This window comes from Palaemon carinicauda, chromosome 8 (genome assembly GCF_036898095.1).
Source record: "Palaemon carinicauda isolate YSFRI2023 chromosome 8, ASM3689809v2, whole genome shotgun sequence".
In the NCBI taxonomy this organism is placed as follows: Eukaryota; Metazoa; Arthropoda; class Malacostraca; order Decapoda; family Palaemonidae; genus Palaemon; species Palaemon carinicauda.
The window spans coordinates 42,132,500-42,158,490 of record NC_090732.1 but is presented as its reverse complement, the minus strand read 5'-3'; the positions used below and the strand labels follow the sequence as shown (position 1 = coordinate 42,158,490).

General features: G+C 41.0%; 1 protein-coding gene across 1 annotated transcript in view; it reads left to right on the top strand.

Annotated features, from left to right (window-relative positions):
* Window positions 1-25,991, top strand: part of Bx42 (Puff-specific protein Bx42) — a 57,745-nt gene that overhangs the window by 13,787 nt on the left and 17,967 nt on the right. Inside the window, exons 2-5 of the mRNA XM_068378604.1 lie at window positions 1,296-1,455; window positions 8,614-8,805; window positions 15,000-15,137; window positions 19,931-20,100. Coding sequence (XP_068234705.1) covers window positions 1,296-1,455; window positions 8,614-8,805; window positions 15,000-15,137; window positions 19,931-20,100 — 660 coding nt within the window. The remainder of the gene's footprint in view (window positions 1-1,295; window positions 1,456-8,613; window positions 8,806-14,999; window positions 15,138-19,930; window positions 20,101-25,991) is intronic.

Below are 25,991 nucleotides of genomic sequence, written 5' to 3'. Positions count from 1 at the left end.
AAATTGTTATGCTGCCCAGTGGAGAGTTTGAGATATCTTGAACATACTGCAGCAACTTAGCCTTAGCTGTCAGCCCTATTTGTTAGCTCAGGTAGAATGAAGAGGGTGTCACCAAGAACACCATTTTTTCAAGGATTTACAAAGTTGTAGACTGCTCTAAATCCTGATCCTCCTCCAGTTCAAAGACCTAGAGCTTTTGATGTCAGGGGGCATCAGTACGTCCCTGGCATTCGAACGCAATTTTTCTGTATTGCAAGTGTTACAAGGAGGCGTGTGGAGGCAATAAACGACCTTCACCACTATCTTCAAGATGTGACCCACAGGACACTTGATACGTTCTCTATCGGTCCTGTGGTGGATGCACAAGTGGTTTAAGAGTATCTCGGGCTCCTTATTGGACAGGTAGCAGATGGTTGAGGGCATTGGTTACCCAGATTAAGTCTTGGATGAATGAAAGTATGTCTGGCTCTTTTCCTTTCTTCAGTTTCTCCTCTCTTGGGTAACAGTGCCATGGGTCCCTCTGCAAGTTGGCTTCAACCTTTGCAGGTGATAACCATTTCCCTCGTGTAACCTAGTATAGTTTGTTATTATTATATATTTGTACACGTCCCCAATGCTTCCCACGAGGTAAGTATTGGGAAACGTCTATATACATGTGCAATATTCCTATTTAAACTCTGAATATTCTTACTTAGACATTCATTTGCTATCTCACAACCACATAGGTTGCTCAGGTCGCTATCATACTCACTTTGTATTTGTTAGCGAGGTGGCAAGGTTCTCCTCTGATGCAGTCTTAATACTGTACAGTACAAGGAAACCCCAGGTCAATGACTAGGCCAGTAGTCGGACTTACCACCCACCTAAGGGTGAGTCATCCTTATAAATAACATAAGGTTTGTTAGTGTAGGAATAAATGACAAATTTGGAAATAATTTGTATTTTTCCCTCCCTAACTAATACAAACCTGTAGTTATTTATATAAATTGTCCCGCCATCACTTGTCCCCTGATAAGTCCTGCCTGCAATCAAAAGTGACGTAGCTATAGGCGGCTGGGTACCCCCCAGCCACCATTTACCGACATACTACAGTTGGGTAGGTAGGGTTGCCACCTCGCATTGAAAGTCTAAAGGCTATCTTCCAGCTTTGCCGAAAGAATATCCATATAAATAACTACAGGTTTGTACAGGTATTAGAGAAAAATACAAATTATTTCAAAATTTGTCATATTTATCAAAGATTTTCCTTATACAATATTTATAAGGTTGATAAAATTTATCCTTTAATTTCACAGTATACTGCCACCGGTCAGTGCTCCCATTTGGGACCGTGAAAGTGAGGACCGGCGGCGACGTAATCAGCAAGCACAATTGCAGCAGCAGGCTTTGGTCACAGCCTCTCGTGCAGCTCCTCCTTATGGCCACAGGAAAGGATGGATACCACGATCTCAAGAGGTAATGAATAAATATACCCATTGTTCTCATATGTATCTGATAATCTGTAGATATGGTTAAAGTTGATGAATTAAAAGTATTTTTGATGTACAATTGGGAAAAGTTAAGCACATTGGTAACTCTTTGGATAAGAAATTAAAATCTACATTCTCAAAGAGGAAGAAGATTCTCAAATTGCTAATTTCTAATATTTGCTCACCCTAATTACACAATTTAAACATTTTATAAAGCTTCACTCTTTAATCTTTAATCATTTATTGTTCCTGCACAAATACAAACACTTCACTATTTATAGGTATACAGTATTACTTTTGGCAAAGCTGAAATAGGAGCCATGATAATTTTAGTGAGGGATAACTACCCCACCTGCTAGTTTGGGGGTGGGAGTAGCACAGCTAACCCGCTCACTCACACACTTGGGCTGAACAGCTACTTTGGTTTTTGGCTCGGTAGAGAACAGACACACTGTCGCTCTCTCCTACTTTGACTTGCGTTAATATAATTTTTTTTTTTTTTCAGATTGTGTGTGGGTTTGGTAGTCCGATGTGTACTTTTCCTAGTCCCGAAAGCTGTCTTGTGGTACCTTCATGTCTTTACTCATACAAAGCTTTTGGGCAGTCTTGCTCTCCAGTCGAGTTTAGCCCTCCAACTTGTAATGTCATCAGAATTTCTAAATTCTTTGAAGAGGGACCCATACGAACCTCTCAGGCGCGTGTTGGATAGGGATCTTACCCTAAAGATGGTGTTCCTTCTCACCTTGACATCACCCATTCAAGGGGGACAGGGAAGTCTCTAGGTTTCGTCCCTGAGTTTATTGCTAAAACCTAGAATCGTACTTTATCGGATCGAAGGTTCCCTTCTTTTCAGGTGTCTAGTTTTCAAAAGGTAACTGATGAGCCTGATCAGCTTTTACCTGACCTTGCCTGTAGAACCTGTTCATAAGCACAGAGAAAACCAAAAAGATAACAAACACCATTTCCTTTTGGGTAAGGGAAGTTATTTCCTGTTCCATGCATTTCTCAGCAGCGAATTCTCAAGTCACGACCCACGACATCAGAGTCATTGCTGCCTCCTTGGCCTGTAAGAAAAACTTCTTTGTGTCACAGGTTCTTAGGGAATGGTTTTGGAAGACAAACCGCATTCACAGTCCAATACCTGAGGGATGTGACTCGTAGGACCATGGACACCTTTACACTAGGTTCTGTAGTAGCTGTTCAGCAGGTGGTCTAGCTTCCTTGACTCCTTAACAGGATCAGTATCTGCAGATTGATGGCTGAAGTTACATTTTAGTCTGGGATGAAAGTGAAGAGTGACTGGCCTTTTCCTTTCTATCTTTCCATCTCTTGGGGTACAGCATCGGTAACTCTTCACCAGCTGGACTTGATCTGAGACTGGTAAGCTCACTTGTTATCAGTTACAGGGCCTTTCAGACATCCTTGAGTCTGTTCCCAACTTTTCTTACAAGGTGAAAGGTGATAAACCAAGAAAACTTATTACTGCTACATTAGCAATATAGTGTCGCTTCAAGTTCGGCACAGTGAATTTTCCACCATCACCACCCCCGATAAGTCCCAGCTGCTTGGTTAGAGTGAGCTGAAAGGGTGGTGGTTGCCACCCAGCAGCCAACAGGGTGACTACCCTGCCAATTTTTCTTACCTCTTAAAAACGTTTAACTGGCGTACTCCAGCCTTCGATGTTATTCTACTCTAGCAGTACCAGCTGAACTCGGTTGAGTCCCTTGTCAGGCTGGGAGGAACGTAGAGAGTAGAGGTCCCCTTTTTGTTTTGTTTTATTTGTTGATGTCAGCTACCCCCCAAAATTGGGGGAAGTGCCTTGGTATATGTATGTATAAGTAAAGAACTCGAAGTTTTTATAGTTAGAAAAAATATAGATTACCTTCAAAATTTTTCATGTTTTATTGAAATGCTGTTTGTTTCAATGCAACATACAAACCTGAAATAGTCGTTAAAGCTTTTATGAGGTGTAACTACCCTCCTCTAGTTAGCGGGGTAGTCTAGCCACCCTGCTCACACCAGCGCTAGCGTCTGACTGGTTTACGATTAAAAGCAACTGTCCTAAAGCTTGATAAAGAGTCCTTTTTCTTACCTACCTATGCCAGTTTTGCCGATCGGAAGCAAAGAAATAGATATTTTTGTCATTCATAGGAAGGAGGTGGTCTCGATTGCAAACATTTATCAACTTTCTCCAACCGAGTTCTGGACACAACTACAGTATTATGTTCGTCCCGCCTCCCTGGTTTGTATTACAGAACTAGTTTCTAGATAGACTTATGCATACATTATCTGTCCAACAATAGATTGAAGATACATCTCAGTCTTACCTTTTGGATGTAGTTGCGTGCAATCAGTCTTTTTTGACCGGTCTCTTGCCCGACAGCGATCACTAAAGAGATTGGCTATAATAACATCTTCTAGGGAATATTGGCTACCCTGGAATCACTGATCCGTAAGCATACTTACAAGGTCAACGTTAGTAGATTGGAGGCAATTCCCACCCTACATAGTAGTTGTATGCAACTGGTTACATGTCATGACATTATTCAACTTGAGATGTCTACTGCTAGGAAATTTCTCGGCCCTTCGGAAGTAACCGATGAGTATTAACCTCTCTCTCGAGAGTCAAGGTTTCTTGTTCCACTCAGTGAAACTTGCTAACCCATAAGGAGAGGAGCAACAGTCACAATCTCTGAGAATTGTTGGCTATCCTACTGGGTAATTGTTTGACTAGGTAGCCCAGAGTCCATCCCATTTTCCAATAAATCGGAAGGGAAGAATTTTCATTTTTTTTCTTCACAGTTAAGTTGCTCCCGCAGCCTTAATAGCATTTTACGAGCAAATGCCTCCTCCTGTAGAACTGCATAACGTTACCCATCAGGCTTCTGCAGGAGACAGGTCGTATGAGGGTACTATGGTCTATTCTACTTGGGCATGAGGCCAGGCATGATTCTTGTGAGGAAGTGTTGCGCACCCATTCACCGAGCACTGGCTAATTGGGTGGGCTAGCTCTTTCGCCTGACAGAGGACTGCATGTGATCTAGGTCGCCTGTTATTTTGATGGTAGGGGTGGATACTTTACAGGACCAAACCTCGGTCAGTCTTTGTAATCGGAGAGACATTGTTACGTTCACACTCTGACCCTATATCAGATTCCTTTGCGAGGTAGCACGTTATCGAAAATATAGCGGACGAGGGTGCGTGCCTCACTTCTGCTACGCCTAGTGTTCTCTTGGGCGAGTCTTTCCATCAAGATTCGCACAACTAAGAAGCATTGTCTAGAATAAAAGTGAGTTCTACCCTACGAGCACGCACAGGGGTACAGATGCACAAAGGTGGACTACGTCTCAGTGGGGCGAACTGAGATAGGCGCATGCCAGCATGCTATATAAGCTCTCGCCCCGTGAACGCGCACACTCCCCTCGCAAGCGTGCACAGGCATATCAGTTACCTGTAAGAGTTGAGAAAAGCACTTGAGCCAGCATGCTTTTCCAGCTCTCGCCTCACTAGCACGTGCGCCAGGCAGGACAAACTGGAAGAGGTCCGCAAGCCAGCACACCTTACCAGCCATCATCTCACCAATGCTTTCTGTGCTCGGTATACTTTGCAAGAGAAGGTAGCTTTTCCTTTACAGGCCTATCTCTCAGTCAGACATGTGGATGGAACCCATTTCCTTGAAGTTAATCACAAGAAAGGACACGAGGCAACATCCTCCCGTGCTCTCCCTTTTCCTTAGCACTCCACTGAAGCCAAGGAAACAGGCTTGTGGGGTTCAATTGGGAAGTCTCCTTCTTGAGGGATACTCCCTGGTTCCAGGACCCTGTCCAGGCTTTCTCAGGGTCGACCGATCATCCTCCAACAGTTCCATCTTTGGTCAAGACTACACTAGGCAAGGTCTTTCCGTCTGAGGATCGAATAAAGAGACAGAGACAGCATGGAGTTTTCTCTCCCTAGACAAATTGTCAGCACATCAATGGCAAAAGCTGCTGGGGCACCTAATCTATCTAGAGAAGTTAGTGCCATACGGCCGTCTCCGCATTCAGTCTCTACAGTGGCAGTTAAAGACCTTTTGGGTTCAGCACAAATACACACTGAGCACTCTCGTGCCGGTAGGGTTCGAGCAGAAGAGAGACCTGAGCTGGTGGGTGTCAGATACCAACTTGCTCAAGGGAGGAGACCTTCCCTCTCCTCCCCCAGATTTGTTACTCTTCACAGATGCATCAAAAGAAGGGTGGGCGGCTCATCTATCGCACCTTACAGCATCCGGACTTTGGTCCGAATCTGAAAGGCAATGCCACGTAAACCTGGAAATGAGGGCAGCCTATCTGGCCCTCAAGCATTTCCATCGGCTCCTTTCAGGGCACACTGTAGTGTTGATAAGCGACAACACTATGGTGGTCTCTCACATAAACAAACACGGAGGTACCATTTCACAGCACTTACTGTATGCCAGCTGGCTGTGGAAATCATTAGATGGAGGGAAGACAACTCAGTAGCCCTATCAGCCCATTTCATCCTTGGAAAGAACATGCTGGCGGACAATCTGAGAAAGTTGGCTCCGAATGGTCCTTGGAACAACAGATAGCCAAAAAGTTTTGACTTTGTGAGATTCGCCGACAATTAACCTGTTTGCGACACCCCTAAACCGTTAGCTTCTGGTGTACTGCTCACCAGTACCAGGTCCCTGGGTGTTCTGGCAGGACGCTTTTCAACATCTGTGGGACAGAATGGACGCCTATGCGTCCCCGCTTACCTTCTGCCTAGTAAGGAGGCCATTGAACAAGGTCAGGGCATCGCAAGATTTAACGATGGCCCTCATAGCTCTACTGTCGTAAGAATCAGAATAGTTACCAGACCTTATACATCAGCACACACAGGCTCCGAGGGAGCTCCCTCCAAGTCCTGATCTACTCAGACAACCACAAGTGAAGCTTTTACATTGAGTTATACCGTCGCTGCTGTGAAAAGAGAGGCTTCTGAAGCCAGTTGTTAAGCATATGGCAGGATACCTCCAAGAGTCATCTGTCGCAGTGTATCAGGCGAAGTGGTCCGTCATTTCTGGTTGGTATCGAGGAAGGGGGTATCGCTCAACTCAGTGCCTCTAGATCAACAATAGCAGAGTTCTTATTGTACTTCAGGGAGGAAAAACTCTGTTAATTATTGGTGGTCAAAGGCTATTACTTGGCCTTAAGCCTCATCTTCAAGCTCAACAAAGTTAATGTTTCCTCCTTGATGAAATTGTCTCTCCTCATACAGAACTTTGACCACACCTGCCCACAGTTGGAAGTCAGACAGCCTCCTTGGAACGATGTCAGGGTCTTACGTTTCCTGAAAGGAGCCCCTAATGAGCCTCTTCATCAAGCCTCGGGCCGAGACTTGATTCTGAAAACGGCCTTCATTTTAGCTCCTGGCCTCTGCCAAGATAGTCAGGTGCAGCAGGGTCTCTCCTACAACGTAGCCCATTTAAGGGATGGTTCCAAGTAACACTTGTTTCCTCCCTGAATTTGTAGCCAAGACTCAAAGTCCGGCTGTAGGGGATCTTAGATTCAGGCCCTTCTGGATTGAGTCTCTGATCTGTAAAAAATTATCCTGATCAACTGGTACTCAGCCCTGTGATGGCAATGAGGAAATACTTAGAAAGAATAGCAAGAGCCCTTCCTCAGATCATGAGGCTCTTTGTAATCACGGGGAAAACCAAAAGGAATGTCATGAAGAACTCAGTTTCTTCCTTGATCAGATAGGTGATCCAGAAGGCCTTTCCATCTGACCTCTCATCTTCTGATCGACGTTCCCTTGCACACAATGTCAGGGGTGTAAGTACATTCCTGACATTCCGTAAGTTTTTCGCTGTGAAGCAAGCATTGCAAGCGGGCGCGAGGAAACTTCAAACAATGTTCAGTGCCCACTACCTGCAAGACATAACCCACAGGAGCCTAGACATTCTAAGTAGGTCCTGTAGTGGTTGCTCAAAATGTGGTCTAAAACACCTCAGCTCCTAGGGTAAGTAGCAGTTGATCGAGGTCAAACGTTACCCACGAATAAGGTTAAGTTGAATGTGTGAGTGAGTGACCACTTCCTATTTCATCCTCCCCTCTCTTGGGGCACTTCATCCGAGGAACTGTGCGAGCTGACCTCGTCTAACTGCAGGGTAGACAAGATATGTACTGTATATACAGTACAGTATATATTTTATGTTCCTGTCCTCCATGCCAGGTGGAGTCGGGAAATGTCTAGGTTAAGTGAGGAGCTTAGCTCCAATTTTATGCTTATTCAGTCTAGTCATATTGTTAAATTCTACATCTAGCGCTGATTGCCAAGGCTGTCATCCTATAAGGATAACGAGGGGCATCCTGGGACAGTCTTCCCACCAGTTGGTTTTAGGACTTCCACTTATCTGGAGGCGAGTCTCCTACATAAAGAGCGGAAGGTTTGTTTGTTGAACTGGAAGAAATAACAAATTTGGAAATAATTTGTATTCTTCCTAGCTATATAAACGTGAAGCTCTCTACAGATATTGGTCCCGCCAATACCTACCCCTGAGAAGCCTTGCCACTATTGCAAAGTGACGGTCAGTCACTAGTGCTGGTGTGAGTGGGGTGGCAAGGTCTCCCCCCCCCCTACTAACTAGCGGAGTGTATTTACACCTCACAAAAGCTTCAAAGATTAGTTTCAGCTTAGCCGAAATAAATACTCTTTTAAGAACTCGGATTTCGTAGCTAGGAAAAATACAAATTATTTCTAAATTGGTCATTTTTTTTCAAGCTTGAATATTTCCAATTTAAGGGCAAAGTATTGCTTAAGTAGAAGTAAATTGTGTTGTTTAGGAATTGTATCTAGTACAGTACAGTACAGTATACCATTTCGATAAATCTCTATACAGTATACTCAAACATTGGAATTAGCCATTATAAATTTACATATGTATTTGACTCTGTATATTTACAGTATATTGCTAATGTTACCCTAATTTAATTATTCACTTGGTAAATATTGAAATTGTCTTTGAAGCCAGAAAATAATAAAGTGAGATTTTGATAGTCGTCACAGTTGATAACTCATGATACTTTCTTTCCATTTAAGACTTGATACTTTGTTTACCTCTAAAAATGATTAACTGTGATTAACAGTATTAATTATATTGCAGGATTTTAGTGATGGAGGGGCATTTCCTGAGTGTCAAGTTGCACAATACCCAATAGGGATGGGTAAAGGAGGTGGAGGTGGAGGAGGTGGTGGTGCAGGAGGGTCCACATCTAATGCTTTAGCTGTACAGTTGGATGAAAAAGGAAAAGTAAAGTACGACGTTTTAGCTCGCCAGGGTCATGGAAAAGATAAGGTAAAGTAGGAGAATCATCTTTTTATATGATTAAAGAATATTTCATCTCAAAAAAACTATTTTTATTATAGTATACAGTACTTATAACACTTATGTGATGAAAAACTGTAATAAATGATACTGTAGTTTGTTCCTATGCTGATACACATCATTTGTCCTTTAAATAAGAGTAGGTCTTTAGCAAAGCTGCAGTTGATGTTGAATTGTTAACAAGGTAAGTACAATAGGTAGTAGGAGGGAGGTCAAAGAATTTGCCTGGTTGCCCGACTGTATCATGTCACTTTCTCTTTCCTATTTAGCTTGGGATGGTGTTTGTAAGCATTTCCGCTGAGTGGCGGAAATGTATCAATGGTAATCATGGGGTATGGAAAAATTTTGTTTTTTTACAAGGATACAAAATTCTTACCTATGTGTGTTGTGTACCTACATGGAGTGCGGGAGTGTACGCAATTCCAATCCTGAAAAGATCATTTGTCTCATGATGTATACATTCTTTTAGTTATGCAAAATTATTCATAAGAAATATTTTACTCTGTAGCATTTCAGATCCAGTAGTTATTCTGTGGTTTCACTGGTTTGAGACTGTTGAGAGTTGATCAGAAAAAGTACCTTGATTTTAAAAAGTGACACATGCATTGACAGAGCCTTGAAGGATCCTCCCTTTCTGTAAAGAGTTGATCGTAAAAAGTAACTTGATTTAAAAAAAATGACACATGCATTCTGGGAGACAATGAACTTTCAAGGACAGTAACTCAGCTCCTTTAGTAATTTCCCTTCTGTGGGAGGGAGTTACTTGATGCTACCCGTGTGCTCGCTCGTACCTTCCTGCCTGATTGTGATAGTCTTTGTCTGCTTAGCATGCTTACCGTAATGTGCCCCTGAGTGTGGACTTTCTGGATTTCTAGTGTCATGGTTTTCCATTGGCAAAGGGAATGTTGCATTTGCTCTTACTCTTCTACTAACCTTTCTCCCTCCACTTTCTCTTCGTTGGCCTTTTTGAGGGAGATGATAATGAAAGGGATGGTTTTATAGGAAGCCCTTTTGCTTTGTTTGTTGGGACTTGGCAATCATACTTTTCCTTTGGGAGGGAGTGGCAGTACTCTCCAGCTAAGCCAGTCATGGGTACGCAGGCCAAGTGAAGGTTGGCCGTTGCACTCGGTTTTCCTGTTTCCTGTCGTGACATGATTGTTTCTTGCCCTTAGTGTCCCATTCCATTGGGAGCTCGTTGGCAACAGGTACCCTTGACGTCAGTTAGACTGTGAGCCGGCGATAGAGTGATAAGGGTATCAATCATATACTTCCTTGAGCCGATAGAAAGCTCATGCATCTGCTGTACCTTCGGGGTTGATTGGAATCATAAGCTAATTGTTTGCTCAGGAGGATACCGATTTTTATTTCTCAATTCACCCAGAAGTTTTCTCATCACTGGGCTGGTTGATGTAAGTGAGATTGGTGTAACAGTTTGTTGTTTGTACCTGCAACATGATAACATTCCTGGACCGAAAACCAACTTATTAGGCGATCAAGGGTAAGGATCTTGCAATCCTCCTGTGGAGGGAGAAGCACTCTCATTACAACTTATTATATAGGTAGCAGGGGAGCTGTCCACCATGTGTGATCAATCACGGACATCGGAGGATGATGTTCCTGTGAGTATATCCCCAGAGTTCCAGTTCCTGTTCAGTAAGCCCTATGGTTTCTACCTCCTTGGAAACATTGTCGCTGAAGTCCCATACCTCACCTATGAAAAAGGTTGGCAACAAGAGAAAGTGTTATGCTCCTCCTTTATCTTCTCTTCCAATTCTGATGCTTCTTTCCAGAAGTAGTAGTCCAGAAAGACCAATCACAAGAAGTTTTAGGAGATTTTGAGCAATCTCTTTTCACGTGATATAGAGACTGTTCTGAATGTCCACCTTGTGGGGTGGTAGGTGACTTAGACCTTATTTGACTGTGCATGTACATTGGCAGTCATGTGGTTGAAGGGCTGAGGCTCACCTTGGTGTCTCTTGGTTATTAAAAGGAGAGAGAGAGACACCTGGCCATGTTCCCTGGGTCAACATGACCATATTCATGGGTCACCTAAACACTGGTCCCCATGCCGGACTATGTACCTCTATACAATTCTCAGAGATAAGAATACTGTATGCACTAGTATTTCTTTATCGTTGCGCATGAGTGCCAGACAGTTATTGAAGTTGCCTTCCTTGCTCCCATATGGGACCTTAAAGGATGTCATGCCCAGGGAGGAAAATAACCTTCCAGTCTGGATCTAGGAGACCGCCTCCCACCGTTAGGTAAGTCTCTTATTCAAATTATGAAAGGTTTGTATCTGTATAAGAGCAGATAAAATTTTAAAGTAATTTTTTTCTTAGTCCGTAAAAGTTATACTTCCCTCTTCAACCACCAATCTCAGTCCTTAGGCTGAAGGCAAAAGTGGTGGGATGCAGGCTAGTGAATCCCCACATAACTACATTACCTACTTGTTAACGATTCGTTGACCTTTCTAACTCTGCTGAAGACATACTTGTATTAAAAGCGCTCGGTTTTTGTATAGCTAGGAAAAATGCAAATTGCTTTAAAAATTAGCAATGCTTTCCACTAATGGTAGATGAGAACATGCCCGGTAAGTGAAAGTTAAGTGTAATTAGTTACCTTTTTCTAATATGCAGAAATACCGAGAAAAATTAGTAGCTTAAAATGTAAATATAAGGTTATATCTTGCAATAGTTTGTGATGAATCAAAACCTGAAGCCTGTTGATAGAGGCTTGATGCAGTTGTCTCCAAGTTCCAAAAGAAAATACCAAGGAGGGAGATTCTCCATTTCCTGAAATCCTTGATTAATATCTTGTCCCTGTTCCCTATGGAGGATGTTTAGGCAGTGACCAAGAAGTGTAGAATGGCGAGCCAAGATTCCCTTCTCCACCAAGCTGTTACACCCTGGTCCACATCTTCGGCACTTGCTTTTCCTAAGGCTTCTCCGGTGGTGATAAGAGCCCAGTCAAAGGCAGTCCAACACCAGGAAGGGTTATCCCGAGAGGCTGCCCTTTCAGCACAAGAAGGCTAAGGGGATGCCTGAGGCTCAGGGGGCAGAGATGGCAGTGCTACAGGGCTGAACCCTGGACAGTTAGTGTCCTCAGCTTGGTGTATGTTATCCCGTTCACTAGCTCTGATCCCTTCTTACCCTAATTCATCCCCCAATGAAATCATTGCCCTTCATGAAGAGATCAGTGAAGGACATAGCCCTTTGGACATAAGTTCAGACCTTGTTAAAGCTGTCTGGTTTCAGTTCCAGTTTTATCAGAGTAGATGCTCACCAGAAGGTCAACTGGGCTAGCCCAACCACAGCAGTGGCCTCTCCAGTAAACAGCTTAAACACACGGTCCCGGCCGTGGATCGCTCTGCTGTCATCCGAATGCTCAGGCTTTTACAGTTGACTGTCTGGTAGAGAAGGCGTCTAGAGGCTGGAAATCAATCTCGGCTCTGAATGAGTTTGTTCTACGGACTCCGTTTTAGTGATAAGCAAGCTGCTGCCAGCTACAACTTGTAGGCGATCTGTCAGGATGCCAACCTCAGTCTGCTACCATATATTTAATCTCAGTGGTCCCAGATAGTTCAATGCTGTAAGAAAAAATATGAGTACCATTCCCTAGATTTAGTCATAGCAAGTGGACACAACAAGCAATTTTAGAACTTTGGGTAGCTTTTTTTCATTTGAGCCAATATTGCATCTCTGGTAAGATTTAGTTTTTTTATGACTAACATGGTATTTATTTCTATGTAACAATTTATTGAATTACTGACTGTTGAATTGCAGAGCAAACTACTGGAAGAAAAATATAATTAAAGAAAGGAGAAAAAATTATAATCCTATAATCAGAAAAAAGAACTGAGATAATTACACAATTTCATACCTAAGTAGGGCTTGTGAAAACGTTTGAATTTAAATTAAAACCATATATTATTACAATAGGTTAATATTTGTACAACTTCACAAACATATCTGTTTAATGGCACAAAGTACACAGGCTGATTACAAATACCAGAAACAAATGATGAAATGAGCCTAATAAAAAAAAAGTTAGAATACTGTCAAACTCAAAACCTTGACTAGGAATCCCAATTCTTCTATTTAAAGTAGTGATCTAGATTACTGAGAAGTCAATAACAGAGTCACAGGCAGCATTCCTCCCATTTTGCCTCTTGAGGAAAGTCTTCAGTACGGTAAGATCCACAACCAACCTGTCAATGGCTGATAACTCTGCTATGGCTGCAGGCAGAATGGTACCTGGACCTACTGCTGCTGGCAGAGGTTCTGAGAGGGTTACCTATCTTTCCCGACCTGTTGGATCAATCGTATCCCTACGACTTTACACCTGCAGGTTATTCAGCATCTCCTCACTTAGAGAGGATTTACACAACTAGTGGCAAAACAGATGTTAAGTTACCTTAGGTCATCATCCTCAGTCTACCGGGATAAGTGGGAAATCTTTTGTCATTAGTATTGTGGAAGAGTTCTCTCATCTCAGAACCACTATCCCTTTCATTGCCCTAGGTTTTCTTTCTTTCAGATTTTGAGTCTTCTGGACGTAACCAATGATCTTGACTGGGTGATTTTGTGTCCTGTGTATCAAGCATACACAGGGCATTCACACCCTGATGAAACATCTTTTTATCAGTACTGGGAGAGTCAAGAAGAGAATTGCTAAAAATACTCTTTCTGGATTAGGCAAGTCATTGACCAGGCCATTAATCCTTCCCCTTCATGACAAGGATGGGCGGCAGAGCTTACGATGTCAGAGACGTAAGTACATCTTTGGCATTTACAAAAAACTATTCTGTGATGTAGATACTATATGGAGGCGCCAAACCACCTTCACAGCCCACCACCTGCAAAACGTAACACACAGGTTCCTAGATAGATTTTATTAAGGAGCATGGTAGCTGCTCAGCAATTGTTATAGCTACCTTTGCTCCTTCACAGGACTATTATCTGTAGTTCAGGGACAGAGGTTACGGTTTTAGTCTTGGGTGAATAGAATGATACCCTTTTCTTTTCTTCATCTTCCTTTCTCCTGGGGGGCAGAATCTGTCTTCCCTGTCAGCTGGAACTCGTTAAGTGCCGATAAGCCCCATGTAGCTTGTATATATTATATGTTGGTATTTCTTGTTACACCCCTATTCTCATTATGATGGAGAGATACTGTCTTGGTAAATCACAGTGTTTATTTGTAAACCTAATGCTTATATTTTGCCCAAACGGTGTCAAGATTGTGTTTTTACATTCACTTTCCACCTTTGCACGGGCCCTCGACCTACTAGCAGTGTTAAGCAACTGGTTCACGAAGTGTCATGATGCTTATCTCATGCATTTTCATGCCTAGATAGATCAACCCCGAGTAAAAAGTTCCATCCATTTGGAGTGAAGACTTCAATCCTAAGTGTAAGTCTCCTATGTAAAGAATAAGGGTTTGTATTCCTGTAGGAACAAATGACAAGTTTGGAAGTACTGTAATTTGTATTTTTCCTAACTATAGAAACCTGAGTTCTTTACACAAATGTTACCCCCCCCCCCATCACTTACCCCCAGAAGTCCCATCTGCAATCAAAGTGGATTAGTTATGAGTGAGATGGCACTGGTGCTTCCTCTGCTACTTGCTGGTAACAACCGGTATAGTTGTTGACACCTCGTTAAAAGTTTTTATAGCCGTGTTCCAGCTTGTACTGTTATCTTCTGTGTAAAGAATACGTTTGTCTAGTTAGGAAAAATACAAATTACTTCCAAATTTCTCATTTTTATCATGATTTTACTAAATTTAAATGTACTAAATGATCTTACCAGTCCCAGTGCTGGCCCTTAGTCTTAAATTTTGTAATTTAATCCATTCCAATCACAATTAAGATAAGGACTGCACCCAGGTAGGTATATACACTGAGGCGATATTCCACCAACATTCTGAAGTTAGTTACGCATAGAATTAAAGTTCATTAAGCACTCAAGAATTATTTTTTTTATCCAGTGTCAGAAATATTGCAATGCCCCTAAAATGAACAAGGTATAAGTGTACTAGTTAGATATCCTGATGTATTATGTCATGGATTCTTATTTTCAACCTGTTCACTTAAATCTATTGAAAATATGTTTTGTAACTTAATAGCACATAAGTTTACTGTATTTTTATTGTCTCTTTTACAGATCGTTTACTCAAAGTTAACAGACCTTTTACCATCTGCCATTACTTCGGAAGATGACCCTGAGCTCCAAAGACCGACATTAGAAGAAATAGAAGATACAACAGAAAAAACCAGACAAGCCTTAGAGAAGCTTACCCAGGTGAGTACATACATATACCTAAGGCACTTCCCCCAATTTTGGGGGGTAGCCGACAGCAACAAAGAAACAAAACAAAAAGGGGACCTCTACTCTCTACGTTCCTTCAGCCTAAGCAGGGACTCAACCGAGTTCAGCTGGTACTGCTAGGACGCTGCAGCCCAACCTCCCACATGATCCACCACAGATGAAGCTTCATAATGCTGAATCCCCTACTGCTGCTACCTCCGCGGTCATCTAAGGCACCGGAGGAAGCAGCAGGGCTTACCGGAACTGCGTCACAATCGCTCGCCATTCATTCCTATTTCTAGCACGCTCTCTTGCCTCTCTCACATCTATCCTCCTATCACCCAGAGCTTTCTTCACACCATCCATCCACCCAAACCTTGGCCTTCCTCTAGTACTTCTCCCATCAACTCTTGCATTCATCACCTTCTTTAGCAGACAACCATTTTCCATTCTCTCAACATGGCCAAACCACCTCAACACATTCATATCCACTCTAGCCGCTGACTCATTTCTTACACCTGTTCTCTCCCTCACCACTTCGTTCCTAACCCTATTTACTTGAGATACACCAGCCATACTCCTTAGACACTTCATCTCAAACACATTCAATTTCTGTCTCTCCATCACTTTCATTCCCCACAACTCCGATCCATACATCACAGTTGGTACAATCACTTTCTCATATAGAACTCTCTTTACATACATGCCCAACACTCTATTTTTTACTACTCCCTTAACTACCCCCAACACTTTGCAACCTTCATTCACTCTCTGACGTACATCTGCTTCCACTCCACCATTTGCTGCAACAACAGACCCCAAGTACTTAAACTGATCCACCTCCTCAAGTAACTCTCCATTCAACATGACATTCAACCTTGCACCACCTTCCCTTCTCGTACATCTTATAACCTTACTCTTACCCACATTAACTCTCAACTTCCTTCTCTCACACACCCTTCCAAATTCTGTCACTAGTCGGTCAAGCTTCTCTTCTGTGTCTGCTACCAGTACAGTATCATCCGCAAACAACAACTGATTTTCCTCCCATTCATGGTCATTCTCGCCTACCAGTTTTAATCCTCGTCCAAGCACTCGAGCATTCACCTCTCTCACCACTCCATCAACATACAAGTTAAACAACCACGGCGACATCACACATCCCTGTCTCAGCCCCACTCTCACCGGAAACCAATCACTCACTTCATTTCCTATTCTAACACATGCTTTACTACCTTTGTAGAAACTTTTCACTGCTTGCAACAACCTTCCACCAACTCCATATAACCTCATCACATTCCACATTGCTTCCCTATCAACTCTATCATATGCTTTCTCCAGATCCATAAACGCAACATACACCTCCTTACCTTTTGCTAAATATTTCTCGCATATCTGCCTAACTGTAAAAATCTGATTCATACAACCCCTACCTCTTCTAAAACCACCCTGTACTTCCAAGATTGCATTCTCTGTTTTATCCTTAATCCTATTAATCATTACTCTACCATACACTTTTCCAACTACACTCAACAAACTAATACCTCTTGAATTACAACACTCATGCACATCTCCCTTACCCTTATATAGTGATACAATACATGCACAAACCCAATCTACTGGTACCATTGACAACACAAAACACATTAAACAATCTCACCAACCATTCAAGTACAGTCACACCCCCTTCCTTCAACATCTCAGCTTTCACACCATCCATACCAGATGCTTTTCCTACTCTCGTCTCATCTAGTGCTCTCCTCACTTCCTCTATTGTAATCTCTCTCTCTCATTCTCATCTCCCATCTCCCCTCACTGGCACCTCAACACCTGGAACAGCAATTATATCTGCCTCCCTATTATCCTCAACATTCAGCAAACTTTCAAAATATTCCACCCACCTTTTCCTTGCCTCCTCTCCTTTTAACAACCTTCCATTTCTATCTTTCACTGTCTCTTCAATTCTTGCGCCAGCCTTCCTTACTCTCTTCACTTCTTTCCAAAACTTCTTCTGATTCTCTTCATATGACTGACCCAATTCCTGACCCCACCTCAGGTCAGCTGCCCTCTTTGCTTCACGTACCTTGCGCTTTACTTCCACATTTTTCTCTATATTTTTCATACTTCTCTATACTATTACTAGTACAAATATAGTATTAAACAATTAGCCAATTGCAGTCCATCAGATGAATTCAATGACAAAGGGTATTTTTTAATTCAAAATGGTCATTTCATTACTATAAAACTTTCCCAGTGCACCAAATTGGGAAACTTCACATTGAGGGTGACCTCTATCCAGCCTTCCATTTGGGTTTGCAGTAGCAAGAGAAAGAGACACTCTCTCTCTCTCTCTCTCTCTCTCTCTCTCTCTCTCTCTCTCTCTCTCTCTCTCTCTCTCTCTCTCTCTCTCTCTCACACAAAATGTAAAATGTCAGTTTTAGGGTTGTAAGGCCAAAAGTGAGCAAGTTTTAGGTTTGTAAGGCCAAAAGTGAGCAAGTTTTAGGATTGTAAGGCTAAAAGTGAGCAAGTTTTAGGGTCGTAAGGCCAAAAGTGAGCAAGGTTTAGGGTTATAAGGCCAAAGTGAGCAATTTTAGGGTTGTAAGGCCAAAAGTGAGCAAGTGTTAGGGTTGTAAGGCTAAAAGTGAGCAAGTTTTAGGGTTGTAAGGCCAAAAGTGTGCAAGTTTTAGGGTTGTAAGGCCAAAAGTGAGCAAGTGTTAGGGTTGTAAGGCCAAAAGTGAGCAAGTTTTAGGGTTGTAAGACCAAAAGTGAGCAAGTTTTAGGGTTGTAAGGTCAAAAGTGAGCAAGTTTTAGGGTTGCAAGGCCAAAAATGAGCAAGTTTTAGGGTTGCAAGGCCAAAAGTGAGCAAGTTTTAGGGTTTCAAGGCCAAAAGTGAGCAATTTTTAGGGTTTTAAGGCCAAAAGTGAGCAAGTTTTAGGGTTGTAAGGCCAAAAGTGAGCAAGTTTCAGGGTTGTAAGGCCAAAAGTGAGCAAGTTTCAGGGTTGTAAGGCCAAAAGTGAGCAAGTTTCAGGGTTGTAAGGCCAAAAGTGAGCAATTTTTAGGGTTGTAAGGCCAAAAGTGAGCAAGTTTCAGGGTTGTAAGGCCAAAAGTGAGCAAGTTTCAGGGTTGTAAGGCCAAAAGTGAGCAAGTTTTAGGATTATAAGGTCAAAAGTGAGCAAGTTTCAGGATTGTAAGGCCAAAAGAGCAATTTTTAGGGTTATAAGGCCAAAAGTGAGCAAGTTTTAGGGTTTCAAGGCCAAAAGTGAGCAATTTTTAGGGTTTTAAGGCCAAAAGTGAGCAAGTTTTAGGGTTGTAAGGCCAAAAGTGAGTAAGTTTCAGGGTTGTAAGGCCAAAAGTGAGCAAGTTTCAGGGTTGTAAGGCCAAAAGTGAGCAAGTTTTAGGGTTATAAGGCCAAAAGTGAGCAAGTTTCAGGGTTGTAAGGCCAAAAGTGAGCAATTTTTAGGGTTGTAAGGCCAAAAGTGAGCAAGTTTCAGGGTTGTAAGGCCAAAAGTGAGCAAGTTTCAGGGTTGTAAGGCCAAAAGTGACCAAGTTTTAGGGTTATAAGGCCAAAAGTGAGCAAGTTTCAGGGTTGTAAGGCCAAAAGTGAGCAATTTTTAGGGTTATAAGGCCAAAAGTGAGCAAGTTTTAGGGTTGCAAGGCCAAAAGTGAGCAATTTTTAGGGTTTTAAGGCCAAAAGTGAGCAAGTTTTAGGGTTGTAAGGCCAAAAGTGAGCAAGTTTCAGGGTTGTAAGGCCAAAAGTGAGCAAGTTTCAGGGTTGTAAAGCCAAAAGTGAGCAAGTTTTAGGGTTATAAGGCCAAAAGTGAGCAAGTTTCAGGGTTGTAAGGCCAAAAGTGAGCAATTTTTAGGGTTGTAAGGCCAAAAGTGAGCAAGTTTCAGGGTTGTAAGGCCAAAAGTGAGCAAGTTTCAGGGTTGTAAGGCCAAAAGTGAGCAAGTTTCAGGGTTATAAGGCCAAAAGTGAGCAAGTTTTAGGGTTGTAAGGCCAAAAGTGAGCAATTTTTAGGGTTGTAAGGCCAAAAGTGAGCAAGACCAGCCATACGTTAGACAATTGCAGTCCATCAGATGGATGCAATGACAAGATTTTTTCATTCAAAATGATCATTTCATTACGATAAAACTTTCCCAGTGCGCCAAACTATGAAACTTCACATTGCAGCCTTCCATTTGGGTTTGCAGTAGCAAGAGAAAGAGACTACCTTTCGACAGCCACCGCATTAAACCACGAGTGAGAGTTGCCATGTACTATACAGTACATATACAGTAACACTTTTCATTTATTTCAGAAAGAGAGATATATATTTACAGAAAACATCTTTCCAAATGTTAAATTTATATCATCTATTTGAGAGAGAGAGAGAGAGAGAGAGACTACTGTTATATGAATGCAAATGTCTGAATCTAAGTTGCCAGCAATAATGTTTGTTTTGCTTCATCATTTGCCTGGCAACCATACAGTAGACTTGCAGTATTAATGAAATGCCAACAAATTTCTGTTATGTAGAGTTTTATTTGTTAATGTACTCTATTAGTTTTTACGTGCAAGAAATAATTTTAAAAGAATTTAAAAAAAAAAATCTGAAAATAACATAAGAGTCCGCAATATAGATATACATACAGTATATTTATAAATCCCCGATATTCTGAGAGCATGATAGGGGAACTATGATGTGTTAAAGGATTACTATAATCCTGATAATGTTAGTAAAATACCAATATAGCTCTAAAAACATCTATTGGTTAGTGTTCATCTGAACATTTGTATTACTCCCCAGGGTAAAATTTCATCAGCCATGCCAGTGAGATGTGCTGAAAAACAGGCTCCTGCTCAATATATAAGATACACACCTTCCCAACAAGGAGTTTCCTTCAATTCAGGGGCAACGCAGAGAGTCATCAGAATGGTAGAACAGCCAAAGGATCCCATGGAACCACCCAAATTCAAGTTTGTTGCTTATGCATTTTAGTTTCAACTATTAATAGATAGTTTAATTAGACCAGTGTTTTACAAATTTCAACTTATAAACCTGGCCAAATTAACTAATCTTTTTTATTGAATATGTGGTTTTAAAAAAAATTGTCATTATTTTCATATTTACAGTTGTAGATTTTTCAAGATTTAAATAATTTATTGGTTTGGTTAAATTAGCCAATGATGATAGTAATAAAGTTTTGTGGGTGTTATTAACTTTACCATTTTTATGTATCTTATTTTTGTATTAACCCCTTCACTACAAGGCCTTGGGTTTGTAACCATTGAATATACATGCACGCTTATTCTATGATAACATTTTCTTTTTATACTGCTGATTACAGAAAAATATTTTTAAAGTGTCTTTTTCTATTGTATATTATTCTATATATCAGAAAAGCACGGCACGTACTTTATCTTCGAGAAATTCTTTCGATTCATTGTGAAGTGATTATTAAAAAAAAATCAAAAAAAATTTTTGCTATATTTTGCTCTAAATACTGTAGTAGTAAAGCACTGTAGTTCTATGTGAAACTGCATAATTCATAGTGGTGAGAGAGTGAGAGTAAGTGCTTTACGGGTGGAGACTATCCAGCATCTCCTGCAAGCAAAAAGCTTTTCACGAGGCACTGCACAGGAAATATCTGGATATCATTGGAGGTCCTCTGCAAATGTTGTAAAAGGGGATATTTCTCCAGTCAGACGACTCTAGCACAGAATGCGGATTTCCTTGTCTTCCTTCGCCAGGAGAAATGACTCCCTGTTCTGGCCATCAAAGGGTACTACTCAGTCTTGGGTATGATCTTCCAGCTGAAGGGCATAAATCTCTCATCCTCTTGGGAGTGGTTTATGTTTGTGAGGAGCTTTGAAGATTCTTGACCACCGGCTATCTCAGGCTCCGAAGTGAGATGTGATCCTAGTCTTCAGGGCTCTTACTCGTACCCCATTCGAACTCTTGAGGAGATCTTCAGATTAGGATCTGACTATCAAGATTGTCTTTTTGATAGCCCTAGCATCAGCGAAGAGAGTGAGCGAGTTGCGCAGCCTCTGTTACCTAGTCTCTCCTGTTCATGGTTAAAAGGAGGTCTACTTTAGTTTTGTGCTGAAGTTAATGACCAAGACCCAGAATCTAGCGGCACTAGACCCCAGGTTCAAGTCCTCCATCTTCTCCCCCTGAGGGCTGTCAGGTGGTATGAAGACAAAATTCACCTGTATCCTGTGAGGGCTCTGCTTTGCTATCTGAAGAGGACTTGAAGGCAGATATCAGGAAGAGGCAGACATCCTTTACAACCTCTTATCTATGAGAATGTACCCTCAAGTCCCTTGGTACCTTTATTCTTGGACCAGTGTGTCCTGTTCGAGCCTAGCTCCTTCTTGAGCACAGAATGTACAGTAGGGTCCCGAATTATGCGAGAATTTGGTCGATGAAAGGCCTCGTGTAATTGGAAATTCGTATATTTCGAAACACATCATGTCGGCAAACAGCAACCTACCCGTCAATTTTTTTTTTCACTCCATTTCTAGCTTTCTAGCTATATATATACTGTATATACACTGTGTGTGTATGTATGTATGTGTGTATATATATATATATATATATGTATATATATATATATATATATATATATATATATATATATATATATATATATATATATATATACTGTAGCTTTTATCTTAACAATACTGTAAGAAATCCTTCTTATAGAATTTTTTTATAAAATACTGTACAAAATTTCTTTTATGGATAAATAAAACAATAAAAAGTTGTTAAAGTTTTGATAATTTTCTATGACTGTAGTATTTACTACTGTACTATGCATAGCTTACTGTTTTCAGTATTTTCCGAATGATGTAGAATTATTTCCTATAGATACAAAAAACAAAAAAGGGTTTTCAAGGTTTGATACAGTACGTATCTAGCAATAGTTAAAAATTACAGTATAGTACTGTATATCCATGATGACACTCCCACACGTAAACACGGCCACTAGGCGCAAGTGTGCAGTAGGCTGCTGTACGATAATCACGCTTTTTTTGCCCTGAGCGGTCATTTCACTAATGATAATTTTTCAAAGTTAATATAATTTCTTTATGCTTATAATTCGTAATTATAGTTAAAAGTAGGGATATTAATTAAATGGTTGAGTAAAAAAAACAATTAATACTACTATTATTTAATTTCAAATGGCTACATAATACTGAATATTCTAATGGGTTCTTTTTATCTTCAATCGTAAATCTTACGCCTGGATAAGCAACAAAAGGAAAGGGATAGGTCTCTCTCTCTCTCTCTCTCTCTCTCTCTCTCTTCATATCGTTTCCTGTATAGTTTTCAAATATGTTCGTCATACATTTGTACATTATTTATCCACTTTATTCTCTCTCTCTCTCTCTCTCTCTCTCTCTCTCTCTCTCTCTCTCTCTCTCTCTCTCTCTCTCTCTCTCTCGGCGTTTCCTTTCCCTTTATAGTTTTGTGAAATTTCGTTGTCCAGTCATTCGGTAATGAGAAGTCATTTTCGCTTTCGACATCGAAAGAAAACTTTGTTTCTTCAATATACTCATCACTGGAGGATTCAGAACTAGTGCTCTCATTATCAAACAGGTTATCATTATCAAATTCCACAACAAGAATATCATTTATTTCATCTAAAGAAATAACCTTCCTCTTTAGACCTTTCATTACAAAAGGAACAACAAATAACCACATATGCATGAACGCCCGAGCGCACTGATAGGAAACCAGTTCAAACCAGAGTTTTGTAACATCAAGCTACCTTCAGAAAAATAGTTGCCAGACATCATATAAGTTTCTATTCACAGTCCCCATATGCTGAGAGTGTTGCCAAGTGGTGATCCTATACTTACTATACGAGTAAAGTAACATCACGAGACTGACGGCTTGTAAAAGGCAATTAAAGTCATGAACGGAATGTACAGTTGAAGGCGGTACCGAGTAGATCGTGGTGAACGGTTTATCACGTGGGTGACGCTTAACAGGTTAAAAAAACATTTTATATAGTTCGGTATTTTCTCTATCCATCCTCTCCCAGAAAACCTTCAAATGTGAATTATCGGAATGTGTGCAGATCTTGGCAGTGCGATAACTAGTTAGCGACTGAGAATAAAAAAAATAAAAAGCCCGATTGACGATGCTGATGAAGAGGATATCGAATACTGATTTTTCCCTAATTGATTTTTTCTACGTTCTGTCTAATCCAATGTACAGTACATTCTTATGTAAAGGGCGAACCCCAACATTTCTTGATGCTGCTACACTTTAATTATAGATATTTTACCACCTATTTATAATCTTTATTTATAATAACATCTTTAGTAAACGCTCTTCAATATCACTTTCAGGAGTAAATGCGTTTATGATCGACGATGAAACGTAAAAAAAAAAACGTTTTCCTTTTAAGAAAGCGTTTTTTTAGGAAAAAAAAACAACACGAAACAAAATTGCTCATATTTCATATATTTTGATTTTCTAAGGATAAATAAAACATTAATTATAACATTATTATTACATAGTACCTGGTAAGATATCTTTTGCCGCAAAAGTTAACCTATAGACAGATGTTAAAATTGGTTAGCGAGTTCGTTATGATCGGCGATGGAACGTACTAAACAAAGTAATGGGTTTGGTTGTGGTGACATGTTTGGCAGTAGCATGATATAAAATAGTCTTTATTTTGATGGTTTTTAATTTAAAGTTTAATGAATAAGGATTTTTCACCATAATCACAACGTAAGTATAAAAATTAATTAGTACAAATATGGAATATTGTACATATAGGTGTTGGACAGTTAGGCTAGGCCTAGCGACAAGTTCACACAACAGATGGGCAAACCTTAACATTTTTCATCCAAAACTAGTCTTAAAATGTTTGAACAGAAATCTTTCTCTCACATTCTCCCCCCCCCCCTTCTCAGACATCGGGGAACCATCACCCCCCCCCCCCCCCCCCCAATACAATTAAGAAAACAATAGATTTCCTACGCTTCGCGGTGCTTGACTCGCGGATTTAGAATGCTCCTCGCAAATACAGGAAAATTAATTTTGAAAAACTATCGATCGCGTAATTGAGGAATCGCGTAATTAGAACACGTGTAATTCGGGACCCTACTGTATCTCTCCTATGGTACCATTTTGACATAAGCCAGAAGTGAATGTTGAATAACTGGCTCTTCTCCTTCATCTTTCTACCTCTCTCTTTGGTTTACCAGTCAGTGGTACCTGTTGGTAAGTTACACTTCAGAGCACCGTTCTTTGTAACTAAAGATGTATATGTCCCCCCATTTCCCATGAGAGCTGAGTAATGGCTAATCTAATATTAACCCTTTACTTATATGCCTAGTATTTGATTCTGTGACTTCTTTTTGGGAAAGGTTTCTGTTATTTTGGGACTTACTGTACAAAAGTTTTGTACTTCTCAGGTCCTATGAGTTTTTCATCTGCATGATGAACAGATAGGGGTTGGCAGTGTCTTTGCTTTGCTTCTCCACAGATCAACCGTTTAAACTCTCAGAATTTTCTACATCCAACCCTCCAGGCTGTGAGTATTCCTAACTAAAGGACAAGGGTTTATATGTCTCCCAGGAACAAATCACAAATTTTAAATCTAATTTGTATTTTCCTAGCCATACAAACCTGAGCCTTTTAATATAAGTGTCCTCCTTGAACCACCCCTCTAATTCTTGGGTTAAAGTATCAAATGTGAAGCGAGAACCATCCAAGAGGGGTGTCAAGATTTTTGCCTCACTAGTGCTCTCATTGGATAACTGCTCATTATCCACTTCAACTACCAATTCCATCTCTCACCAAAGTAATCTCCCTAATTAAAGGACTCATGTTTGTATGGCTAGGAAAAATGCAGGTTACTTTTGAAATTTGGTTTGTTATACACCAATACAAAACCTTGTTCATTACATAGGGGAAAATAACATTGCAAGCTGGAACACTGTTATAGAACTTAACAATGTGTCAACAATCATACTGGTTGTTTCCAGTGGGTAGCAGGAAAGTACTATCCCCCACTAACTCACTACAACTCTACTTTAATTTCAGCACGTTCATGTCCAAGACGGAGACTGATCCTCACCAACTTTGTCCTATGTGCATAGGACACTCCTGCACACAGACCTTTTCATGTGAATAGTGGTGGAAGTGGTGTGGCAGGAGGAGTAAGAAGTCTAAATGGGATTCTTTGTTTTCTGAGTGTTCCTCGAAGTTGAAGAAATCCTTACTTCTCCCTCTCTCTTGGTACCCTCCCCTCAGTCTCTTCTTCTTTGCCCTCCTCCAGATGATGATTGAGAAGAATGGTGGCCGTTAACCCTTCGGTAAACCGCAAGTCAGGAAGCTCTTCTTGTCTCATTAGTGAGACAGCTAAATCTTCCTTCCATGGAAGTCTGCATCTCAAGACTCTTTGTGTCTCTTGTGGCCTTCTTTGGGACTTCGGGTCCCCCGTTGGACAGCTTCAGTAGGTGTTGGTGCGTGGGTCTGAGCAGGACAGTGTTTATTCTTCTGCCTGGGTTGGCTATTGCACATTCCCTTGTAGAGCCAACAAGGAGTCCCTTTAGTTCAGTATCTTGTCCCCGAACATTTGTCCTTCATAGCAGATTCTCTGCGGGCACCTATCCCCTCAGGGCAAGTGTGCTTGATGAGCTTTTTCAGCACGAGGACAGGCCCTCCTCAGCTCCCCTAGTTGGAAGTAAGACCATCACGTTGGAAGGTTACGGAAATTCTACGTTCCAAGAACAGAGCTCCCAACAATATTAAATTAAGCCTCTGACCAAGACTTGACCTTGAAGACAGTCTGTTTGCTTAGCCTGGCTTCTGCTAAGAGGGTCAACGAGCTGCA